This window comes from Triturus cristatus, chromosome 1_1 (assembly GCF_964204655.1).
Source record: "Triturus cristatus chromosome 1_1, aTriCri1.1, whole genome shotgun sequence".
Taxonomy (NCBI): domain Eukaryota; kingdom Metazoa; phylum Chordata; class Amphibia; order Caudata; family Salamandridae; genus Triturus; species Triturus cristatus.
The window spans coordinates 157,939,896-157,953,592 of NC_140579.1; the positions used below are offsets into that span (position 1 = coordinate 157,939,896).

The window sequence follows — 13,697 nt, forward strand, 5'->3', positions numbered from 1 at the left end:
ATAATTTGAGATACTCTGGGAAGTGGAGACTATTGGCTTTTTTCATTGGTTTTCTGAGCCTCCCTAATTGCACCAGAGTTAATTTGTTACAGTAGCTTCCCCTGGATCCATTCATGTATCAAGCCTTGATTTGTCTGCATTTGCTTTGGTCACGTGGGGGCACACCTACAACCCTTTTGTAAAATGCAATTGAAAGTCTACGCAAGAACGATTAGCTCGGATTTGATTGGCTTGCCTCGAATCCTGTCCCTCATTAAACATTTAGGTTTTGATTGCCAAGTTTACCATTGCAACCGTAGCTTTATGGCTTCCGTTTTAATTTTTCACATGCATCTATCTGTCAGGTCTGACGTGAGTTGACAAAAACATAAACATAAATAATGTCATGAGCAATGCCAATAGCTCTAACTTTAACAAAGCCGAGACCGTTGCATTGTAAATGATTGTTTACTTGAGTGAAAGGATGGTGAAGGGATACAGCTCTGATAACCTTTATCGTTCAATGCACGGCATTCCCTGTATGCTTTGCTTTTGTCGGGGTGACTGTGTGTATTGAAACTGCAGACTGCAGTTCACTTGGAGACACCTGGGCGAGGGGCTAGAAGTGACTCGGCTGGAGCTGGGAGTGTCAAGGTCGAGGCCCGTTTTCATGCAGAGTTGCCTGGGCAATCGCCCATTCAAACCTATTCCTGGGCCGCCTGCAAGACAAAAGAAGCCCTTACTTTGCATATCTGCAGGAGGGGGGATGGGCGCCACGGAGGATGGGGCACCTTCTGAAAAGTGCTTAGGTTTGCAGCCAAGGGGAAAGGGGGCTTCGATTCTCAGACGGAATAAGAGCATTTCAGCACACTACATGCTTATTCTAAAAATAGACATGAATCAATTTTGTGGGAAATAATCCCGAGCACATTCATAGAAAAAATGTCACATTTGAAATCTGTGAAAGTTAAATAATACCATCTCTACATTTGTATTAGCCACTGGGTATTTATGGGAAAAAAACTCAGGGCTTTTGATGTGCCTGTCATTTTTCAGTAATTTGAAGTATATCTGTAAAATGCCCGACTATAAATATGCTCCATTCCACGCTGCAAACATGGTTTCTGTGCGCAGGATTCTAGCAAGCCTACTAGCTAACTAGGACCTTTAGCCCTGAAAAACTGGAATCTCATAACATTACGGACTTTATTCTTTATATTCTGTAGTTTATTTATTCCGTTTGCTGATGTGTGGCTATACGCATCGTAATGCAAAAAACACAAGTTGAGCGTCTGCAATTTGGGTGACTTAATCTCTTGTAATTAACATATCTATAAGGTTAGAATATCAGTAAGAGTGAATTTTGTGACCTACACCTTGTAACCTGGAATGAGCGGACTCATCATTAAATTCTAAATTGTTCCTATTCTAAGTAAGAGTAGCCAGTTCAATGTTGTTTTTTTCTTTGTGCCTTGGCATGAACTTGAATCAATTGCTATCTGAGCCTTGCACTACACTATCTGAAACTGCAAAAGTGCCCAGACGAGACCGCAGTCTTGTGCCAAACTCAGTCTGCAGGCATGTACCGAGCTCTCACTGCAGGTGCCGATTTCCAAATTCAGGCCTTTGCCCATCTGCAGCTGCACCCCTATGCCCAGATATCACAGCAGTCCTGTACACAAATGAGAGTACAACCCTATGTCTTAACCTGCAGGCTTGCTGCTGTCAGGTGATCACAGCAGTGTAGTCTTATGTGGGCACATACCTGTAGTTGGAGCTGGGCACAGGCAAAAGATCTGACCTGGGAACACAGGCAAGCAATCTTGGGCTGGCTTAAGTCTGCAGTCTCAGGTAAAGGCTTGCTGTTTCAGTTGGTCATGCAATTGCAATCTGCAGTGGTCTAGGCCTGAAGTCTGCAACTGAACTGAGCTGAAGCTGATCACTGGACTGCAATCTGGCTACTGCAGTAAGAAAGAAAATGTTTCCCATCAATGCCTAGTCGTCTCTGCGAAATAGTCACAATAGTACTGCTGCTCTGTCTCCTATGGGAGAAACTAATGTCCATCAAGGGAAAAAATGAACATATATGGCATAGTCAAGTTTACTTACAGGCTATTAGGGATACAAAACAAATCAGTTACCAAAATTATATTTTATTTTTGGACATGCATGTCCTACATGTTTTCTTATGATGAAAGTATCATAACATTTTTGCTGGTTATATTCAAGATTACCCTCAGATTTAGATCCATCAGGCCCCACTGGCTTAATTTTCCCCTAACTTACACTATTCCTCTCTTCCATCTCAAATTGTGTACTTGTGGAAAATACTCCCTCCACATGAACATCTAAAAATAACTACTCCTAATTGCGCATTTGCCTCTCTAGGTAAGTTGTGTAATAGTAGCATAATTAACTTTCTCAACTTGCCCCTACCAGGTCAAACCCAAGAATCATAAAGGATGCATGTATGAATGCCAGTCAAAAGGTTTACAGGACTATTACATGACTGTTTAAACATGCGCAATCACCCATTGTTCCTCCTCATTCTCCCTCAGCCACCCCTTAGCTCACTCAGTTGTCGACCCATCACCCATGGAACCCTTGCTCTGTGCTACTGACAGCTGCAGGTGATCCCCCTCTCATCTCCAACCAAGAGGAATCTCCTCAGTCAAAGATTGCTGCTCTGTGGCTATTGTCTCCATTGAAGGCTAGACTCTTCTTCCTCGTCATAATTTTCCAGGCTGTGTTAGTGTTAAGGGGCTGCTTCTCTTACAAAGCAGGTCTTCTGTGACGGGCTGCAGGCATCCATACTGACTCCATAAGGATTCCAAAGAGGGGAGCAGCCTAAACCGTTTCTTATGGGACCAGAGCTGCCTGCCCATGTTCAGCTCTGCCATTCCCACAAAGTCCCCCTCAGCATTCTTCACCATGAACTACCACAATATTTGGGCACAAGGACTCCTTACCAGTGGCATAGCTGTCATTGGTGCTGCAGGTGCAGTTGCTCTGGGCCCAGATCCCTAAGGGGCCTACTGAGCCATGGTTATTACTGTATTTCAAAGTTCATACAACAGCCAGTGGGCCCATTTCCTTCCTTACACTAGGGCCCATGACACATTGGCTGTGCCCCTGCTCTTTACGCTGGACCTCCACTGCTCTGTTGGGTCCCCAAATCAAGCTGGAGGCCCTGCTCCTCCTCAATGCAGATGCCCAGTGACTCTCAATTGCTGGTTGCAATCTTGCTTAGTCAGTCACCGCTTGGTTCCAAGGTTTCTTAGCCCGGAACTCCAACTCTGGGGTAATTCTGCACTGCAAAGCTGGTCGCTGCAGTCACCCTCTGATTCCATCCAAAACCAATTGGAGAAGGGGTTTGAAATTAAGCCGGGTGGGGCCTGGTACTGAAAAGCCCATGTAGAGGAGATGCACTGTAAGTCTCACTTTATGCTCATCTTGTCCTTGCCCATTGTAAGGCAGTTTTCGGAAAAAAACAGAATCAATAGAGGGTATGTTCGGGAGACTTGAAAAACTGGAGTGGTATTAAAAGAAACTTTGAGATATCTATAAGACATATTTTTGGTCTTTATGGGAATTTCCTGAGCTACTCTGTTGAATGTGTGACTGGATGTTTTTGGTGATATGTTATAGTTACATTTAAATAGTGCTTCAATCCACTGATGCAGTACCAAAGTGCACTTCAAGAGAAAAGCATGCTACGTCATGCTAGTGTTTGTTCTGTGCTATGCATGAGAACCACAGTTGTGTTTTTATCATTACTATTTTTGCTTGCCTTGGCATGTAGAGAAGCAAAACGAAGAGAGAGGTCACTGAGGCCCTCATTAAGAGTAACCTTGTTAATTCTGGTTCCATGTATAAATATCGATGTAAAAAATATAGTTTACAAAAATATCGATGTAAAAATTTTGAATATAAAAATATCGACTCCCTATACTTAAACAGGTAAGTACAATAATATTGAATCAAAAATATCGAAGTAAAAAATATGGATGTAAAAAATATCGACTTGAAAATATATATAACTTAAACAAAATATATTAATTAATATTTTTAACAAAATAAATTATATTTAATATATATTTTAACTAAATATAACAAACTTATTTAAAAAAAATATAAACACACAAAAATGTGTACATAAATTTACTTAAATACATTTTAATAACTATTATCTTTATTTAATTTATAAACTTTTTAAATTATATAAAAATAAAATATATACATAATTTAAAATAAAACATTGTGTAATTAATTAACACATTAAACTATTTTAAAAAACAACCAAGCATACATTTCACAACACAATAATTACAATAGCAGGGAAAATGTTGGATAGCGGAGGGGTAAAAATTACTATTTCCACTCCAGTGAGTGCAAAAGCAGGGAAAGTGCTGGATAGCGGAGGGGTAAAAATTATTATTCCAACTACAGTGAGTGAAAAGCTGGGAAAGTGTTGGATAGTGGAGGGGTAAATCTTATTATTCCAACTACAGTGAGTGAAAAGCAGGGAAAGTGTTGGATAGTGGAGGGGTAAAAATTATTCTTTCCACTCCAGTGAGTGCAACAGTAGGGTTGGATAGCGGAGGGGTAAAAATTACTATTCCAATTACAAAGAGTGCAAGAGTAGGGAAAGTGCTGGATAGCGGAGGGGTAAAAATTATTATTCCAACTACAGTGAGTGAAAAGCAGGGAAAGTGTTGGATAGCGGAGGGGTACAAATTATTATTCCAACTACAGTGAGTGCAACAGTAGGGAAAGTGTTGGATAGCGGAGGGGTAAAAATTACTATTCCCACTCCAGTGAGGGCAAGAGTAGGGAAGCTGTCTCAGCCCGGGCTCAGACACACGACGGGGGGAGGGGCTGAAGCCCTTTGAGCCCAATGGGCATTGTTCGCCTGATAACTTAAAGGCTGAGAGGACGGTGCGATAATATAGGAAGTTGTTGACAATAGTTATCGCTTGGATTACAGTAACAGTTGAAGTTAAGATGTCCTTCAAAGCTTGTTTGGCAGTGAGCATGCAGATCCACCATTTGATCTTAGGATTTAGAGGCTGGGAGTTGTTTTAAGGAGGTGAAAGACCAGTGTCTGTCATCCGATGTATTCAGATTCAACCTACTGGTGGACTGGGTGGCTAGTGTTCTTTTCCAGAGGCAATGCTCCTGTATCTGTCCTCTGGCAGCAAGTTTAGCTGCAAAGAAATTATAGAAACCACAAAATTAGGTAATCTTTGTGGTGTTGCAGTCAGGACTGTGGAATTCATTTAGGATCCTCTGATGTTTTTTGGAAGGCTGTTTGGCATGGAGAACTGATTAGAACAATATATTATTTTTGCTTTCCTAATGTAGAACCTGTTAAAACACTTGAAGGGCTTTATCACAGAGATGATGGATTTCATCCATTTTCCTTGAGATGAAGTAATTTCTGTTTTCTCATGTAGATGGTTTCTATGTGGATAGTAAAAGAGGAATACATTTGCCAAAAGCTTTTGAGAGCAATTTGTGAAGCTGATTCATTTATGTTATTTAGTTGGAAGGTGAGACTGCAGAGATATGAGTCAGGTGCAGAGATATTAAACCTGTTCCACTATCTGTAGGTGGCTGAGGTCATTGTTGTGTATTGCTTGATCTTGTGGGAAACTTAAGAGATGAGATAGTGGTTGCTCCAGATGATTGTTAGGTGTCCTAGCACTGTGATGAGTCCAGGGTGGAAGAATATTGCAACCAGAATGTGGTCAGATGTGTGTATGGGTCCATTGATGAAAGTAATGTTAAGAGCCTCCCGGTTTGCCATACTAATTTATGGCATGGGAGAAAAGTTGGTCAAACCAGACATTCTGGTTACCTAGGAGGGTTGCTTGGCAGTGGTCTTTTGAAATTCAGAAATGCAAGCTAGAAGGTACGTGAGGGTGTGAAGCAAAATGGAGTCATTCACAATGTGACATGATGCTCTCTTAATGAGTAGTTTGGATGATTATTTGAAACCAACAACTCTTTCTCCTCTGGTCCTCCTCTTGTGGTTTAGTGTCAGTATTTGATATTCAAGTGTAACTATCTCATGCAGTACTAGTAAACAATTGTTCAACCAGGTGTTGGTAACAAAGGATAGCTCTCATTTTGAGATTAATGGCAAGTCAAAAATGTTTAATTGATTCTTGTGGTAGCTCAGCTAGTATTTAGAACAGGATAGAATGGAAAACCTGAGGTTTTAGTGAGTGTTTAGTAAAAACCAAAGGAAATGATGGACGGAGTGTTGAACATTGCAAGCACTCACCCCCAGTCAACTGATCTGGGTTTAATCCATCACCGTTCTTTAGCCCACCCCAGTTCAGACATAGCCATATGCAAATCAGTCTGACCCTGTGCCTCATGGGAACAATCCAGCCCGAACTGCCAAGCCATGTCTTCCCTGGACCTGAAACAAGCTTCCTAGGACCGGTTTCTGGCATTTCAGCCGTCTTCAGCCAGGCTTGCTTGAATCCAGTGGCAAAGTGAGCAAGGGACTCGGGTCTGAGCATACCCTGCCAACTTATGGTGAACAAAGCAAAAACCAAAGGAAATGATGGACGGAGTGTTGAACATTGCAAGCACTCACCCCCAGTCAACTGATCTGGGTTTAATCCATCACCGTTCTTTAGCCCACTCTGCCACCCCAGTTCAGACATGGCCATATGCAAATCAGTCTGACCCTGTGCCTCATGGAAACAGTCCAGCCCGAACTGCCAAGCCATGTCTTCCCTGGACCGGAAACAAGCTTCCTAGGACCGGTTTCTGGCATTTCAGCCGTCTTCAGCCAGGCTTGCTTGAATCCAGTGGCAAAGTGAGCAAGGGACTCACGTCTGAGCATACCCTGCCAACTTATGGCGAACAAAGCAAAAACCAAAGGAAATGATGGACGGAGTGTTGAACATTGCAAGCACTCACCCCCAGTCAACTGATCTGGGTTTAATCCATCACCGTTCTTTAGCCCACTCTGCCACCCCAGTTCAGACATGGTCATATGCAAATCAGTCTGACCCTGTGCCTCATGGGAACAGTCCAGCTCGAACTGCCAAGCCATGTCTTCCCTGGACCGGAAACAAGCTTCCTAGGACCGGTTTCTGGCATTTCAGCCGTCTTCAGCCAGGCTTTCTTGAATCCAGTGGCAGTTTAGTGACATGGGGGCAGTAAATGCACAGCAGAATGGTGGAAAGTTAGAGAAGAGTTAAGGAGATTGAAGATATCGTATAATTCTCAGAGGTTGAGTAATAACTTAACTGGGTTAGCAGAGGCCAGTAAGACAATGAAGTAGATGTGGATAGTATGTCAGTGGGAAATTGTTAGCTTCAATTGCAGTTGGATTACAAGTTATTCTGGTAATCAGGGTCTTTGGAGGGAGCAAAAGTAGCATGATCCATTGAGAAGGTGGGAGGTTCTCCTAAAGGTGGCATAGTCATAGCCACAGGAACTGAAGGGTTGAATGTACCAAAAGTAATTAAAATGCACCAAGCAGGGCACCTAAAAGCAGCATGGGTGCAATCCACAAAACAAACACACCTTCAAAAATTGTCAGGTATTTATGTCCATGGGTCGCAAAGTGAATATTAGTCTATAGGTCCACTTATATGAATCTTGTGGTCAAACATACACGATTATGCTGAATCCAAAACCTAAGGAGGGAATTCAGGACTGTAGAAGTCCAGCAGGAAATGGCATTGGCCACAGGAAGGCAGAAATTCCAAAAGACACTGGTTACCCTGCTGTTCTATGGCACTTCTGAGGAGTCAGGAAAGGACGTGTGAATTAACAGTTTGAAAGTTTTAGAAACAATGAGGTTGGTAAGTGGATGAATCAGAAGAGAGGCAGGTGGAGGTTCAGGTATTGAGGTATTCTGTGAGGAATATGAGGATATGAGGCAAGTGGTCTGGCCCTCGGTCCCTTACAGCCCAAAAAGGCCCAAACAATGCAATAGGCTTCAGGAAGATCATCTTTAACCTGTCCGCCCCTTACTTGGATGCCTTGGGAGGACAGAGTAAATAGAAAATTGCAAACGTCTTGGACAGCAGCAGTCAGAAACTTTGCAAGTCTTTGCAGGTTAAAAAAGCTTTCTCACTCCTAAAGAAAGTGGAACCAAGGGCATTCTAATTTCCATAAAACAAGAGTTGTGCATGGACTTGTTCATCAAGCATACAAAGAACAAATAGGGGTAGACAAGCCAATGGATCAGACTTGGATGTTTCCATTCATTCCTTCATGCACTCACACACTCATCATCCACGCACTCAATCATTCATCATTTTACTTATGCTTCTACTTATCTATCCATTCATTCATTGGTGCAAGTGCTTCTGATACAGTGTGACAGCTAGTCTATGATAGGTGTGAGAGAGTTCTCAGTATTTAGGGTATTTTGTTTTTTCACTGTGATGGAGTTAACAGTTCCACGTATGTTTCATTGAGGCCAGGGATGAAGAACCGCAGAGTATTTAGGTAACAATATAAGGTTGTGCTTACTGTTTTTATCAAGCAAAAGTAACATTGGTATACAAAGTCTCAGTCTCTGCTGACCCCTACTGCTTATGACACCTGCTAGTTGATCCGGAATCAGTATGTGGTGCCAGATGAATAGCTCTGCATCAGTTCCTACCAGTTTCTATGCTTGACTAACACTACGAACACTCTAGCTGACCTGTATGCATGCACACATAGTGCACATATGCAACTTAGTGCTACACATGGGTAGAATTAATATTATGCTGGCATAATTCTTGGAATTTCAGGAATTTCATGTCACTCTTGTTATGCAAAATTCCCGTAATTACACCTTTACGCCTCTTAGCATAATTACACACCAATCGCTGTAAAAAAAAAAAAAAACATAAATTGAGCAGTTTGCTTTTGTTGAAATGCATCCTGTTGGACTTGGCCCTCTCAGCAGGGTCACACACAAACATTTTGCCTTCACCCCAACTGTGTTCTGAGTTTTTGTTTTTGTGACCTTTGGACACTGTGCACTTTACCACTGCAACCTGTGCTTAAGTGCTTGTGCTCGCTCCTTTAATCATGGTAAAATTGCTTATACCCAATTGGCACTTCTAATTTACTTGTGAGCCCCTAGTAAATTGGTACTACATGTTCCCACTGCCTGTAAATTAAATGCTGCTAGTGGACCTGCAGCACCTAACATCCACGCACATAATTAGCCCTTTAAAACATGTTGCATGCCTACCATTGCAGTCATGTGTATAATTTTAAACTGCCTACTTTACTTGGCAAAATAAATCTTTTGCCAGGCCTAAACCTCCCTTTTTAATGCACAAGTCACCCCTAAGTTAGGCCCTAACCACCCATAGGGCAGGGTGCATTGTGTTAAACAAATTGGACATGTACGTTTAAGTTTTATATGGTGTGGAGTAAAATCCTCCTGAATTATTTTTTTCAATACAGTGAGGCGTACCTTTCATATAGGATAACATTCTGTTACCTTATTACATTTAATAAGTACACACTCTTGATTGGGAACAGGTAGAAATATTTTGTTTGACCTTGAAAGAATTGTAATTTTAAATACTCGTTAATAGTACGTCTGATTTTATGTTACAATCTTGAAAATGGCAATTTTAGAAAGTTGGCATTGTCTTGCCTAAACATTTGGTGCCCGCAGCCTCTGGCTTGGTACACAGGACTGTGAATAACATATCTGTTGGCTTTTGTATATTCCTCCTAAACAGCAAGACAAAGGGGGACTAGGTTTTAGCATGATGGGCCATCCTGCTCGGAGGTGTGGGGCACAGCTCTTACCTGTCCCAATTACATTTCAAAGGGGCTGCCTTCATCACACTAACAAAGAACTTTAGAATATTTTTTGTTTGTCACCCAAGATCTGTTGGACCCTGGGCAGGGGAAGGGAGGAAGTTTCCAGAAAGCATACGTAGAAGTGCCTAGAAGTTTCTGCCATTCCAAAGGCTGGCACCATGTATAAATATCGGACCCTCAGACCAACTATTCAGTCACTCCAGGACCTATGGAAGGATTCAAAAGGAATGCCTTGTACTTCAGAGGACTGCCCTGCTGTTTGAGGCCTGCCTGGTTTCTCAGAGCGCTGCCCTGTGCCTACCAGAGGACTGCCCTGATGCTTGAGACTTGCCTTGTTTCTCAGAGGACTGCCCTGCTGTTTCAGTCCTGCCTTGCTGCTTGAAAGAGAGAGGGCCATCTACTTGTTCCCAGGAAGACCTGAATGGCTCCAAGTGTCAGTTGGCTGTCATCTTGTTCTATCCTACAGGAACACAACATGCTCCAGAGGCCTCCCTGCAACTGCCCAGTTGACCTTCTACAACTGGCAATGCCTGCAACTGGGCTTGCCTAAGCCCTGCTGGAGTGAGTTCCTGATCCCCCAAGAGGAGCTTCACCAGGTTTCTGACCCTTTGCTGGCATGGGTTAAGCTCCGCAGTGAAATTCTGAGGTTTGGAACTCTGCGCACCAGACTTTGAGAAGGTAAGTTTTTCAGCAGGGGTAACCTGGTGCCTACATCCAGCCCGCGCTCCATTGGAGTCAGCCTGAACTTGTGACTTTGTCCCAGTCTTGGTTGACCGGATACCCACAGATAGAGCTTTCTGCTTCTTGGTGTTATTTTCACTTAAATGTTTAAAAAATAATTGCTCTGGTTCTACTGCTTGAATTAATAAATTTTGTTGTCAAATTATTTATTACATTTTACTCAATTAACTCAATTGGTCTGGGATTTTTCTTGCGTTTTGTTTTCACTTTATTACTGTTTTCATGCTACATAAATACTTAACACGGTGCAGAGCAGGAATATCGACGGAGAAATATCGAGAGACATAAATATCGCCGCAGAAATATCGTGGGGAAGAAATATCGCCGCAGAAATATCGTGGGAAAGAAATATCGCCGCAGAAATATCGTGGGGAAGAAATATCGAGAACAAAAATATCGTTGACAAGAATATTGAATGACAGGTAAGTAATATTGATTACAAAAATATCGACCTCTTAAATATAGTTTACAAAAATATAGTTGACAAAAATATCGAATTATTAATAATGTTGTGTTTTTAATGAGAATTGTTTGTCATTTTATATGTTTTAAAATTTTACTAATGATTAATTTATTTTAAGTTTAATTTTGTGTTTTTATTTCCGTAGCGGGTTGTGGGTTTATAGGGGAATAGGGTGGGAAGTAATTTAATTATATAACATTTATTGAATAATTAATATGTATACTTGTGAATTTATAGAGTAGATGTGTTAATTGATTGATTAATAATTGTTTGATAATTAGTTAATTTAAATTAATCAATAATTATTTATGTTAATTGTTTAATTAATTTTAGGTGTGTGTTGTGGTGTTTGTGTAGATGGTGTGAAGGGTGGTAAGTAATGATTTTTTATTGATTAACTATTAAATATTTAAATTATTTCCGGTAATTAGTAATTATTAATTGTAATTGTGTAATTAATTTTAGGTGTATGTTGTGGATATTATAGTGTTAATGTGTAATTAATGATGTCTTATTATGTTTGTTAATATATTTAAATGTATATATTAATTATGGTAATATTGGAAATTAAATGTAATACAAATGTTGATGTTTTTGTTTTTTATTGTTATGGGATCTAGCACTTTCCCTACTGTTGCACTCACTGGAGTTCGGAATAGTAATTTTTACCCCTCCGCTATCCAGCGCTCTCCCTACTGTTGCACTCACTAGAGTGGGACTAGTAATTTATAACCCTCCGCTATCCAGCGCTTTCCCTACTGTTGCACTTACTGGAGTGGGAATAGTAATTTTTACAACTCTGCTATCCAGCGCTTTCCCTACTGTTACACTCACTGGAGTGGGAACAGTAATTTGTACCCCTCCGCTATCCAACGCTTTCCCTTCTGTTGCACTCACTGGAGTGGGAATAGAAATTTTTACCCCTCCGCTATCCAGCGCTTTCCCTACTGTTGCACTCACTAGAGTGGGAATAGTAATGATCTGATAGAGACTACTAGCCGCAGATCCCTTAACGTAGAATTATCCCCATTCTGCTAGCTAAAACGATGAGGGTTAATACTTAGTGTGCACCGATGAGTATATAATTATTACAATGTTTGCAAACAGTATACTCTTCCACTCCACCTCCAGTGGCCCACCGTTCAAGCCACTAACATACAAGAGATATGTCAATCCAAAGTGGAAGGAGTGGAATAATAGTCAATATCCAACAATTAAATATTGTAGTCCAAAAAGGTATTGTCCAGAAAATCTCCTCCAATTGAATTCCTTTATTTTGCAAGTATTTTCATATATGATGCTCCAACAAATTTTTATGTATCCAATCAGTTGACTAAACAAATTTTAAATAACCACAGCCAACGCGTTTCGTCCCTCTTGGGACCTCATCAGGGCTGTAGAGATGAAGGAAAAAATATAATATCACTATTCAGTACATTAAGAGTATCTACTACCAAGAATCATATTAAAAAATATTATTGTAAACATTTATTATAATATCCTGCCTATATAACAATCTAGAATACGAAAGATTTACACCTAGCAAAATCAGTCATTACAAAAAACATCTCCTTAAGTCATGTACTATTGTATACTTAATCATAATTCCAATATTGTAGGTATTGACTTGAAGCTAATATTTTTACTACTATCCTGAAATTTCTTTTAGCCTAATATTATTCACCCAATTTATATTCATTAGAACAGATTTAATCAACTGCTCCAAACATCATTATTATTCACTGGAAAACGCTGGATAGCAGAAGGGTAAAATACGAGTTACTTACCTTCGGTAACGATGTATCTGGTAGAGATGATTCTAGCCGCAGATTCCTTAACGTAGAATTCTCCCCAGGCGTGAGACTGGACCTGGAAAACTTTCTTGCCCAGCATCTGTGCGCGCCGGGGAGTGGTACCTCGCGACTCCGCCCCGACGTCCTCCGCGGGCGTGACGTCAGCGAGGTAACCTAAGCCCCACCCCGGCGCGCTGACGTCAGTTTTCTTTTCCGCATGCAACATGGATCCGGATCGTGTTCCTGGCCTGTTTCAGGCCTTCTTTTTACGCTTTAGCGTTTTTCTTGGGAACAGTGTGCGAATGCCTTCGGGCTTCAAGACGTGCTCGTCTTGCGCGCGCCAGATGTCGGTGACGGATCCTCGCCCCCTGTATGTGGTGTTTGGGGGAGCACCACGACTCCACGGATTGCGAGGCGTGTCAGGAAATGAAGCCGAAGTCCCGGCGGGAGCGCCGGATGAAACTCCTTTCGGCATGCATGTCCAGGTCGGTGTCGTCTCTGCGTCCGTCCCCTGCGGAAGGCTTCAAGAACCGCCACTTCCGTCTCTGACATCGTCCCTCTCCAAGGCCGCAAGGGCGTCGCTCATCTGTTGGTAAGTGTCGCAGTTTGTCCCCGAGGCCCGGTCTGTTGGGGCCGCGGGTTCTCCGTGGGTGGTGTGGCCCCGTACGTCGCCACCCTATCCGCCATTCCCTGGCGCAGGGGCGACCAGAGCCCAGATGGATGCCTCTGTGGTGGCCTTGCAGCCTCATTGGCTCTTCCTTCTTCTCCTCTTCTTCCTGGGACGTCTGCGGATCCCTTGCCGCGTGCGGGGACTTCTGCAGCATCGCCGGCAGCTCCGGCGTCGACAGGTTCAGCTCCAGGTTCTGAAGATGTGATACCATCGGGGTGCGGCCTTTTGGGGTTCCCTCCCT

General features: G+C 42.1%; 1 protein-coding gene across 4 annotated transcripts in view; it reads left to right on the top strand.

Annotated features, from left to right (window-relative positions):
• The window catches only part of LOC146869886 (vesicle-fusing ATPase), a 1,522,848-nt gene that overhangs the window by 637,039 nt on the left and 872,112 nt on the right, over positions 1-13,697 (top strand). The window contains exon 8 of one of the 4 annotated variants that reach the window (XM_085623829.1): positions 11,327-11,365. The exons of the other annotated variants lie outside the window; for them this stretch is intronic. Coding sequence (XP_085479955.1) covers positions 11,327-11,365 — 39 coding nt within the window. The remainder of the gene's footprint in view (positions 1-11,326; positions 11,366-13,697) is intronic. 4 annotated transcript variants of the gene reach the window in all.